The 12,825-nt window shown below is 38.4% G+C and overlaps 1 protein-coding gene across 2 annotated transcripts in view; it reads right to left on the bottom strand.

Annotated features, from left to right (window-relative positions):
* SHCBP1 (SHC binding and spindle associated 1) overlaps positions 1-12,825 on the bottom strand; it is a 42,398-nt gene that overhangs the window by 3,846 nt on the left and 25,727 nt on the right. For both annotated transcript variants that reach the window (XM_017517916.2, XM_017517919.2), the window contains 2 exons: positions 12,295-12,426; positions 8,946-9,064 (listed from right to left, as the gene is read on the bottom strand). In XM_017517916.2, the coding sequence (XP_017373405.1) occupies positions 8,946-9,064; positions 12,295-12,426 (251 nt within the window). The remainder of the gene's footprint in view (positions 1-8,945; positions 9,065-12,294; positions 12,427-12,825) is intronic.

Below are 12,825 nucleotides of genomic sequence, written 5' to 3'. Positions count from 1 at the left end.
TCCCCCTCCTCCCAGTCCCCACCTCAGCATTTTTAAAAATCTGCTAATTGGGCCCTCTTCTAAGAGATTTTCAGTTGCAGTTGTGTGCAAAAAAGATTTAGGGGTGATTACATTTTAAAAGTATCTACAGCAAGTAGCTAAAATTAAATATCAAACTATCAGGAAACATAAAATTTGCAAAGGTGAACAATTTAAACCAGCAGTCAGGTAGCAAATAAAAGTCATATTCAGCCAAGCACGGTGGCTCACGCCTGTAATCCCAGCACTTTGGGAGGCCGAGGCAGGAGGATTGTTTTAGGTTAGGAGTTCGAGACCAGCATGGCCAATATGGTGAAACCCCATCTCTACGAAAAATACAAAAATTGGCCAGGCATGGTGGCACGCGCCTGTAGTCCTCGCTCCTCGGGAGGCTAAGGCAGGAGAGTTGCTTGAACCCAGGAGGCAGAGGCTGCAGCGAGCTGAGATTGCACCACTGCACTCCAGCCTGGGCGACAAAATGAGACTCAGTCTCAAAAAAAGAAAGCCATATTCAAAATATATTATGAAAATGAACAACAATCTGGCAATTAAAAAGTAACTGAGAAGCCTGCCACTTCTGAGATGAGAGAGTAGACGTCGTCCCTGTTTCATTTATTAGGTATGACCAAAAACCATGGGCATTATATATAAAGCAAGCATAAGACTGAAAAGTGGAGAGAAGACGTCAGACCAGCTAGGGACCTCAGGACCCAAAAAACACCAACACAGTGGTACGTTCCTTTCTTTTTGCCTCATAATCCCTAGACTTGGAACTGAAGAAGCCAGCAGTCCAGTTCGGCAACAGACCCACACCAAATAAAGCTGCTCTTACAAAAGGACTAGGCAACCTAGAAAGACAGAAAACTTTTAGACAATAATAGCTCTATTCTAGGTAAACACCACAGAATAAAACAGCAGCCCCAATCTCACCAATGCTAGCAAAGGTCAAGAGAAGAACCTAGACTTCCACCCCGTCAAGGATGTAACCAGGTAACCCAGCACCTCGACTGGGGTAGTACCAGAGAAGACCAAGCAAGGAGCCAGGATTTTCATCCCCACCCACCAGTTGCAAGGCCCTCCCTGCAGCAGTGTCAGTGAAGACTATATGAGGAGCCTGGATTTGTACCCCCACCTGGCAGTATCAAGACAACCACTCCCTACCTACTGGGGCAGTGTCAGAGCAGGCCTAGTGGAGACTCTACACTTTCACCATTGCCCAGTGGCAACAAGACCACTCCCATACATCACAGTGTCAGTGGAGACCATGTAGGAAGCTAGGCCCCCCACCCCTACATAGCAGTAGCAAGGAGCTCCCCCACCTAACTTGGGTATCAATGGAAGCCAAGTGACAACCATCACTTCTACTTCCACCGGTAACAAGATGATGCCCATCTACCACCTGTCCCTTCTTCTGGAAGTATCAGAGAAGCCAAATTAAAACAGAAGATTCAGATCTCATAATACAAAAATATGTAACTTTCATTTGAAAATCCCTTGTCATACCAAGAATCAGGAAGATGTCAAAATAAATAAGATAATCAACAGATGCCAAAACCAAGATGTCAGAGATGATAGAATTAACAGGCAGTGATTTTAAAGCAGCCATGATAAAAATGCTTCAATAAGCAATTATGAACATACTTAAATGAAAAATGAAAGCCTCACCAAAGAATTAGATGATATAAAAAACCAAGTAGAAATATTAGAACTGAAAAATACAATAACTAAAATAGAAAGCTCAGTGGATGGGCTCAACAGCAGAATGAAAACAACAGAGGAAAGAATCAGGGAACTAACTGGAAGATAGAACAGTAAAATTTACCCAATAGCAGAGAAAACATACTGAAAAAGAAAAGAGAACAGAGCTCCAGGGATCTGCTGGACTATAACAAAAGATCCAATATCCATGTCATCAGAGTCCTGAAAGAGAAGAGAGAGAGGGTGTGGCTAAAAACATACTTGAAGAAATAATGACTAAAAGCTCCCAAATTTGGCAGGATTTGGATAACAAGCCTACAGGTTCAAGTAGCTGAGCAAACCCCAAACAAAATAAACTCAAAGAAATCCATGCCAAAATATATCATAATCGAACTAGTATAAGCTAAAAACAAAAATGTTGAAAGCATCAATGAAAATTTCATGACTTACCTATAGGAGAGAAAATGTGATTGACAGCATCAGAAATCATGGATGCCAGATGAAAGAGACACAGTATTGTTCAAGAACTAAAAGAAAAAAACTGTCAATCCAGAATCCTAAACCCAGTGAAAATAGTCTTCAGGAATGTAGAGGAAATCAAGATATTCTAAGATGATGGGAAACTAAGAAAATTTGTCACCAGCAGACTTACGTCATAGAGTGACTAAAGGAAGTTATCTAAATAAAAATGAAATGATAAAAGACAGGCTCTTGGAACATCAAAAAGGAAAAAAAAAACACAGTAAGCAAAGATATGGGTAAATACAATAAGCTTTCCTACTCAAGTTTGCTAAATTATGTTTGACATTTGAAACAAATATAATATTGTCTAATGTGGTTCTGGATGTATGCAGGTAAAGAAAATATTTAAGACAATTATCAAAAGGAGATGGTGGGCCGAGCACGGTGGCTCACACCTGTAATTCCAGCACTTTGGTAGGTCAAAGCAGATGGATCACGAGGTCAGGAGTTCAAGACTAGCCTGGCCAAGATGGTGAAACCTCAACTCTACTAAAAATACAAAACTTAGCTGGGCATGGTGGTGGGTGCCTATAATCCCAGTTGCTTGGGAGGCTGAGGAAGATAATTGCTTGAACCTGAGAAGCAGAGGTTGCAGAGAGCTGAGATCACACCACTGCACTCCAGCCTGCGTGACAGAGACTCCATCTCAAAAAAAAAAAAAAAAAAGAGAGAGAGAGAGATGGTAGAGTCATAAAAGGAGGGAAGCTATCTACACTTCACCTGAACTGATGAATGATGACACCAGTAAACTGTGATGTCACGTACATATAATGTAAAACCTAGAGCAACCACTAAAAAAGCTATACAAAGAGATATTTTCAAAAACAAATAAAATTCTCAAAAATTTTCGGGTATCCACAGGATGGTACACTTCACCTGAACTGATGAATGATGACACCAGTAAACTGTGATGTCACGTACATATAATGTAAAAACTAGAGCAACCACTAAAAAAGCTATACAAAGAGATATTTTCAAAAACAAATAAAATTCTCAAAAATGTTCGGGTAGCCACAGGATGGCAGTAAAAAGCAAATCAAGAAGTGAAAAACAGAAGAAACAGAAAACATAAAATAGCAGACTAAAGACTTAACATTAATAATTAAGTGTAAGTGATCTAAATACAACTAAAAGACTAAGATTGCCAAAGTGGATTAAAAACATGACTCAGCTATATGCTGTCTACAACTCACTTCAAACAGAAGAATACAGGCAAGTTGAAATTAGAACAATAAAAAAAGATATATCATGCAAACAGTAATCAAAGGAAACCAGCTGTGGCTACATTAATATCAGATAAAGTAGACTTTGGGGCAAATAAAATTACCAGAGACAGACATAAAATAATTATAAACATGCTGTCTCACCAAAAAGACATAGCAATCCTACATGAGCACATATCAAATAACAGAACTGAAAAATATGTGAAGCAAAAACTAATAGTACTGAAAAGGCAAGTAAACAAAATTAGTTATAATTAGAGACTTCAACGCCCCTCTCTCAACAATTGACAGAAGAAAAAAATCAGAAAGAATACAAAAGAACTCAGTACCACCAACAACCAATATAATCTAGTTGACATTTTATTAGATATACCACCCAACAACAGAATACACATTCTTTTCATTTGCTCACAGAACATGTATCTAAATAGACCATATCCAGGGCCATAAAAGAAACTTCTAGAAACGTAAAAGAATTGAAATCATATAGTGTGTTTTCTGACCACAATGAAATCAAACTTGAAATCAACAATAGAAAGGTAATAGTAAAACTCCAAATATTTAAAAACTAAGCAACACACTTCTAAATTTTGCATGGACTAAAGAATAAAAATTAAAAATACCAAAATTTACAGAACAGCTAGAGCAATGTTGAGAGGGAAATTTATAGCATTAAATGTTTACATGAGAAAAAAGTCTCAAATCTAATATCTCAGGTGGAAAACCCAAAACAAGTAAAATAAACCCAAAACAAGCAGAAGGAATGAAATCATAAAAAGAACATACAAAAGTAAAAATAAAAATGAAAAATAAATTTTAAAAAAACAAGAACTAAAATAAAGGAAATTGAAAACAAAATAATTACAATAAGAAGAAAAACACAAAACAATGAAACAAAGAGTTGGTTCTTTAAAGAGAGAAGACACAAACGACCAACATAAAACAGGGATCATTACTATAGACCCTGCAGATATCAGAAGAATAAGGAAGTACTACAAACAAGTCTATACATATAAATCTGACAACTTACAAGTAGTCCAATACCACAAAAAGCACAAACTACCAAAATGTACTTAATATGAAATAGATCATTTGAATACCCTTTTAACTATTAAAGAAATTGAATTCATAATTTTAAAAATTCCAAAAGAGAAATCTCCAGGCCCAGATGATTTCGTTGGCAAAATCCATCAAACATCTAAAGAATGAACAGCAATTCTACACAATCTCTTCTACAAAATAGAAGAGAAGGGAACACTTCAGTATTCATTTTATGAAGTTATTATTATCGATAATAAAACCAGATTAAAAACGGCAGTACAGAAAACCAAAACTAGAGACCAATATTCATGAATATAGATGCAAAATTTCCTCCCAAAAGATTGGCAAATATAATTAAGCAATATATAAAAAGAATTCTATACCGTGACCAAGTGAGGTTTATGCCACAGAGGCAAGGCTGGCTCAAAATTTGAAAATCAACCAATGTAACTCACCATTTTCTTTTTCCCAGTAAGAAAAAATCATGTGATCATATCAGTCTATCCAGAAAAAAACATTAAAAGTCAGTATATTCCTGAGAAAGGAACTCAGAAAAAAAGAAGTCAACATCCACTTATGATAAAAAATTCTCAAAAAAAAAAAGAAAGAAATAGAGCAGAAATTCTTCAACTTGATAAAGAATATCTAAAAACCTGGTCAACCTTATTCTTTTTGATGGAATACTAAATATATTCTCCCTAATATCAAAAATAAGGTAAGAAAGTCTGCTTTCATAGTGCTGGAAATTCTAGCCAGTGCAATAAGCAAAGAGGGAAAAAAAGGCATAAAGATTAGGAAAAAAAAAAAAAACCTCCCCTTATTTGCAGGTAACATTGCTCTCTATATATAGAAAATCCCAAGGAAGCTACAAAAACATTCCTATAAGTACAGTTCAACAAAGTCATAGGATATAGGATAAACATATAAAAATCAATTATATTTCCATATACTAGGGACACTGAAATTAAAAATATCACTTACAGCCAGGTGTGGTGGCTCAGGCCTGTAATCTCAGCACTTTGGGAGGCCAAGGCGGTCAGACCAAAATGTCAGGAGTTCAAGACCAGCCTGGCCAACATGGTAAAACACTGTCTCTACTAAAAACACAAAAATTAGCTGTGCGTGGTGGTGCATGCCTATAATCCCAGCTACCCAGGAGGCTGAGGCAGGAGAATCACTTGAACCCGGAGACAGAGGTTGCAGTGAGTGGAGACCACACCATTGTACTCCAGCCTGAGCAACAGAGCAAGACTCCATCTCAAAATATATATACATCACTTACAATGACTCAAAAAAGTGAAATAATTAGGTACAAATCTAACAAAACCCATACAGCATTTGTATGCTGAAGACTACACAATGCTGATGAAAGAAAACAAAGATGTGGCTGGGTGCGGTGCCTCATGCTTACAATGCCAGCACTTTGGGAGTCTGAAGCAGGAGGATTTTGAGTTGGAGAACAGCCTAGGCAACATGGCAAGATCCCATCTCTACAAAAAATAAAGTAAAAAAAATTAGCTTGGTGTAGTGGCATGCACCTGTGGTCCCAGCTACTTGAGAGGCTGAGGTGAGAAGACGGCTTGAGTCCAGGAGACTGAAGCTATGCCATGAGCCATGTTTATGCCACTGCACTCCAGCCTGGGTAACAGAATAAGTTTCTATCTCAAAAAAAAAAAAAAAAAAAAAAAGACCAGAAGGTGTTAATCCTTCTCAAACTGAAATAGGGGTTTATTAAAATTATTATCAAAATCTCAGCATGATCTTTTGTGGATATAGACAAAATTATTCTAACATTTCAAATGAAAAGCGAAAGAACTAGAGTGGCCAAAACAATTCTGGAAAAAATAAAGTAGGACAAGTCACTCTACCTGATTTTAAGACTTAATGTACAGCTACCGGGTGGAGGGATAGCTACACAGATAAGTGAAACAAAATAGGAAAAGAATGGAACTATGACCTAAACCTCACATCTTATACCGAAATTAACTAGAAAATGGATCACAACCTTATGTAAAATATAAAGCTATAAAAATTTTAGAAAAAAATAGGATAAAATCAGGATCTGTGGCTAGGCAAAATCAGCAAAAGCTCAGCTCATAAAAGGAAAAACTGATATACTGGACTTCATCAAAATAAAATACTCTGCTCCATAAAAGCCCATATGAAGAAGGTGAAAACACAAGCTACAGAGTGGCAAAAAATATCTGCAAACCACATACCTGACAATGGACTAGTATCTAGAATATACAGAGAACTCTCAAACCTCTACAGTAAAGAAGAACAAACAATCCAATCAGAAAATGGGGCAAAAGTCATCCATATTTCACTAAAGAGGATATAAGAGTGAGAAATAAGCATATGAGAAAATCCTTGACATTATTAACAACTGAGGAAATGACAATTAAAACAACGAGATATTACTACACACTTATCAGAACGGCTAAAACGAAAAATAGTCAAAATATCAAACGCTCTTGAAGATATAGAGAAACCGAACCACTCAACATTGCTAGTGGGAATATAAATGGTACAACTACCCTGGAAAACATTTTAGCAGTTTCTTTAAAAAAAAAAAACTAAACATGCAACTACTATATGACCTACAGCTGCATCCTTGGGCATTTACTCCTTAAAAAAAAAAAAACTGGCCGGGCGCGGTGGCTCAAGCCTGTAATCCCAGCACTTTGGGAGGCCGAGGCGGGTGGATCACGAGGTCAAGAGATCGAGACCATCCTGGTCAACATGGTGAAACCCTGTCTCTACTAAAAATACAAAAAAATTAGCTGGGCCTGGTGGGGCGTGCCTGTAATCCCAGCTACTCAGGAGGCTGAGGCAGGAGAATTGCCTGAACCCAGGAGGCGGAGGTTGCGGTGAGCTGAGATCGCGCCATTGCACTCCAGCCTGGGTAACATGAGTGGAACTCCGTCTCAAAAAATAATAATAATTAAAAAATTAATAAAAACTGACATATCCAAGACTGAGTAATCTATAAAGAAAAAATTAATTAATTAATTTTTAAAAAAATTAAAACTGTCAGCTGGGTGCAGTGGCTCGTGCCTGTAATCCTAGCCCGTTGGGAGGCAGAGGCAGGTGGATTGTCTGAGCTCAGGAGTTCAAGACCAGCCTGGGCAACACAGTGAAACCCCATCTCTACTAAAATACAAAAAAAAAAAAAAAAAACTAGCCAGGTGTGGCAACGTGTGCCTATAGTCCCAGCTACTTGGGAGGCTGAGGTAGGAAAATTGCAAGAACCTAGGAGGCGGAGATTGCAGTGAGCCGAGATCGCACCATTGCACTCCAACCTGGGCAACAGAGTGAGACTCCATCTCAAAAAAATAAATGTTAAAAAAAACTTTTTTAAATAAAAACTGTGCTCACACAAAAACCTATACCCAAATGTTTATAGCAGCTTTACTGACAATAGGCAAAAACTGGAAACAATCTAGACATCGTTCTGCCAGTGACTAAACAAACTAAGGAATAGTCCACACATTGGACTACTCCTCAACAGTAAAAAGAAGCAAGCTACGGGTACGTACAACGACCTAAGTGAAGCTCCACAGAACCACACTAAGTGAGAACAGCCAGTCCCAAAGAGCCACATACTGTGATGCCATTTTACACTTTTGAAATGATGAAATAAATAGAAATGAAAAACAGCGCTGGGCGTGGGTGACTCACACCTGTAATCCCAGCACCTTGGGAGGCCGAGGCGGGCGGATCATGAGGTCAGGAGATCGAGACCATCCTGTCCATGGTGAAACCCCATCTCTACTAAATACAAAAAATTAGCCGGGTACAGCGGCATGTGCCTGTAAGTCCCAGCATCTCAGGAGGCTGAGGCAGGGGAATCGATTGAATCCGGGAGACAGAGGTTGTAGTGAATCAAGATCGTGCCACTGCACTCCAGCCTGGCAAAAGAGCAAGACTTCGTCTCAAAAAAAGAAAAAGAAAAACAGCTTAAGGTGTGTCTGCAGTTAAGGAAGAGGTTGGTGGTAGAGAGGCAGGTGAGTGTGGCAGCATGAAGAGTTCCTTTGGTGATGGAAATATTCTTCCACCTGACTGGACTGATGTCAGTATTCTGGTTGTAATGTTGCATGACAGTTTCACAAGATGTTACTGTTAGGGTACACTGGTGAAGGGCATCATGCAGGACCTCTCCCTGCTATTTCTTACAATACTGTGTGAATCTACAATTACAAAGTTATAATTTTAATGGACAAACCCTCTCTTAAAGCTAAATAAAGCAATTGTGAGATTTATTACTTTTCTTCCTGTGATTTGAAAATGCAACATGAGAAGACCCTTGCACAGTTGAGTTTGACTGACTTGGTAGAGATGACTGGAGAGTAGGAGTAAGCACATACATCTTGGTCCCATATTTCATACATTCATTTACAACTTAAACCCAAACTACTTCCCTAAGAGGACAAGTGTTTCTACCTTGGCACCATATAAATCCGAGTTCTTCATCAGAAACTCTGCTGACGTCCGCACTGTGACTCCAGTCGTCTCACACTGCAGCACACAGTTTTCCAGCGTAGTCTTACCACGGTGAACAACTGTGACGAAAACACATGCTGACTGCTTTAAGAAGTAATGTGCCTTTTCCAGTATTAGAGATAGCCTGGTGCTGACATTAGATGTGGACTAAATATTTCTCAAAAGCTACCATTTAAATTTTCTTACCTAAATTACAAATTCATAAAATATAAAATGATGACGATTTTGAGTTATTTTCTACAATCGAAAAGCAACATTCTTTAAAAAGAATGACTTGACCTCAGACACAAAAGCACTTTTCATTACTAGAAAAAAAAAGTATCAGAGAGCAATTTTGCTGAGTATCTCAGAAGAAAAAGACCTTGAATCAAGAAAGGGGATACAAAGATTCCAGTAAACAAACACTACTGCCACGTGGAGATAACGTCAATCTAGTGCTACCATGAATACAGAGAACACAGACCACAACACTGGAAAGTTTTCAAAGAAAAAATCACTGCACAGAAAAGAAACTAACATTAACAAATTATCATGAATAGGTTTATTTTTCATTTCAGGGTTAAGTTTGCTAAGTCGTCACATTATGTACATAAAAAAATAATTTTTTAGGCCATGCATGGTGGCTCACACCTGTAATCCCAGCACTTTGGGAGGCTGAGACAGGCAGATCACCCAAGATCAGAAGTTCAAAACAAACCCTGCCAATGTGGTACAACCCTGTCTCTACTAAAAATACGAAAATTAGCCATGCATGATGGCAGGAGCCTGTGGTCCCAGCTAGTGGGGAGGCTGAGGCAGGAGTATCGCTTGAACCAGGGAGGCAGAGGTTGCAGTGAGCTGAGATGGCACCACTGTCCTCCAACCTGGGCAACAGACCAAGACTCTGTATCAAAAAATTAATAATTTGTGTTTACACTGATGAGTGTGTGCATTTATACTAATGAGTAGTATGTTTCTAATGTGTCTGTTAAGTGCACAAAAAGCATTATTTTTTTTAAATGTGCACATCTTAATTTAAAATACTTTATTTTGCTAAAACATGCTAACACTCCTCTAAGCCTTCAGCAAGACATCATCTTTTTGCTGGTGGAGGGTCTGGTCACAATGTTGATGGCTGCTGACTGATCAGAATGGTGTTTGCTGAAGGTTAAGGTGGCTGTGACAATTTTTAAAAGACAATGAAGTTTGCCGCATTGACTCTTCCTTTCATGAAAAGACTTCTTTGTAGCATGTGATCTTGTTTGATAGCACTTTACCCACAGTAGAAAGTTGTTCAAAATTGGAGTCAATCTCGTCAAAGTCTGTCTCTGCTTTATCAAGTTTACAAAATATTCTAAATCCTTTGTTGTCATTCCACCATGTTCACAGCATCCTCCCCAGGAGATTCCATCTCAAGAAACCACCTTCTTCGCTCATCCATAAGAAGCAACTCCTCATCTGTTCCAATTTTTGTAAGATCGTAGCAATTCAGTCATGTCTTAAGGCTCTACTTGCTATCATCAGGCTCTTGATATTTCCACAACATCTGCAGTTACTTCCTCCATTCAAGTCTTGAACCCCTCAATCATCCATGAGGGCCAGAATCAACTTCTCCAGAACTCCTGTTAATGTTGATATTTTGACCTCCTCCTATGAATCATAAATGTTCATAATGACATCTAGAATGATGAATCCCTCCCAGAAAGTTTTCAATTGACTTTGCCCAGACCCATCAGAGGAATCACTATCAATAGCTGCTATAGCCTTATGAAGTATGTTTCTTATGTAGTAAGGTTTGGAAGTCGAAATTACTCCTTGATCCATGGGCTGCAGAATAGATGTTATTAGCAGGCATGAAAACAACATTAATCTCCTGATACACCTCCATCACAGCTCTCAGATGGCCAGGTACATTGTCAATAAGCAATCATATTTTTAAAGGAATCTTTTTGTTTTCAGTAGCAAGTCTCAATATTGGGCCTAAAATATTCAATAAACCATGTTATAAACAGATGTGCTACCATTCAGGCTCTGTTGTTCCATTTCTAAGGCACAGGCAGAGTAGATCTGGCATAATTCTTAAGGGCTCTAGGATTTTCTGAATGGTAAATGAGCACTGGCTTCAACTTAAAGTCACCCGTTACATTTGCTCCTAACAAGAGAGTCAGTCTGTCCTTTGACGTTGCGAAGCCAAGCACTGACTTCTCTCTAGCTATGAAAAGTACTAGATGGCATCTTCTTCCAATAGAAGGTTATTTCATCTACACTGAAAATGTGTTGTTTGGTGTATCCACCTTCATCAATTACCTTAGCTAGATCTTCTGTAACTTACTGTAGCATTTTCATCAGCACTTGCTGCTTCACCTTGTGCTTTTATGTTATAGAGATGGCTTCTTTCCTTAAACCTCATGAACCAACCTCTACTAGCTTCAAACTCTTCCTCTACAGCTTCCTCACCTCTCTCAGCCTTCACAGAATTGAAGAAGTTAGGGTTCTGCTCTGGAGTAGGCTTTGATTTAAGGAATGTGGTAACTGATTTGATCTTCTATCCAGGCTATGGAAACTTTCTCCATATCAGCAATAAGCCTGTTTCACGTTCTTATCATTCAAATGTTCACTAGAGTAGTGTCTTTAATTTCCTCAATGAACTTTTCATTCACATTCTTAACTTGGCCAACTGACACAAGAGACTTAGGTTTCAGCCTATCTCAGTTTTCGACTTGCCTTCCTAAGTTACACATTTCTAGTTTTTTAATTTAATGTGAGAGACAGGTGACTCTTCCTTTCACGTGAACACATAGATGTCATTGCAGGTTTATTAGCTGGTCTAATTTCAATATTGCTGTGTCTCAAGGAATAGAGTGGTACAAACAGAAGGAGAGAGATAGGGGAATGGCTGATTGGCGGAACAGTCAGAACCTACAAAATTATCAGTTAAATTCACCATCTTATATGGATGTAGTTCATGGCACCCCAAAACAATTACAGTAGTAACATCAAAGATCACTGGGCACAGATCAGCGTATCATCTATAATTTTTTAAAAAGGCTTACAATACTGTGAGAGTTACCAAAATGCGACACAGAGACACAAGGTGAGCACATGCTCTCAGGAAAATGGTCCCAACAGACTGGCTGGAAATAGGGTTGCCACAACCTTCAATTTGTATAAAACTCAGTATCTGTGAAGTGCAACAAAGCAAGGTATGTCTGTACTCGAGTGGCATTTCATTAAATTCTATCTTCCATAGAGAGTACAGTTTTCCTTCAAAGCTTAGAAGAAACAATACATCAAACATTCAGATACTTACTTAAGATTCCCTCTACAGCATTGTGCTGAACAAATTTTATGCCTGAGATTTTAATATCAGCACCTGTGCAGTCCACAAAAGTGTCACCTTTGCCCCTCTTTTCTATCACAATGTCATCTGGTAGACCATATCCTAAGAAAGAGAACAAGAACACTCAAGATGGGTAAGGAAAAACATCTAAATAAGAACACTCTAGAACAGGTTTCTCTAGTTCAAATGACTGCAGATGATGAGACCAGTCAACCATGCTGTATTTAAATAAAATCTCTCTCTACATATTCTGTTTGATTTAAACCATGGTATCCAATTTTTAACAATCACCACTCTCTGACTAGTCCTCATATCAAGATGACTACCCTATCAACTATCTCACATCAGCTCAGCACTAAATTCACTTACAAAGCTGCTATAAAAAATAATGTTCAAGGCCGGGCGTGGTGGCTCAAGCCTGTAATCCCAGCACTTTGGGAGGCCGAGGCAGGTGGATCACGAGGTCAAGAAATCGAGACCATCCTGGTCAACATGGTGAAA

The sequence above is a fragment of the Cebus imitator genome, unplaced genomic scaffold (assembly GCF_001604975.1).
Source record: "Cebus imitator isolate Cc_AM_T3 unplaced genomic scaffold, Cebus_imitator-1.0 Scaffold652, whole genome shotgun sequence".
NCBI lineage: Eukaryota > Metazoa > Chordata > Mammalia > Primates > Cebidae > Cebus > Cebus imitator.
Note: the sequence above shows the minus strand (reverse complement) of the source record. Positions and strands in the feature narration are given on the sequence as shown.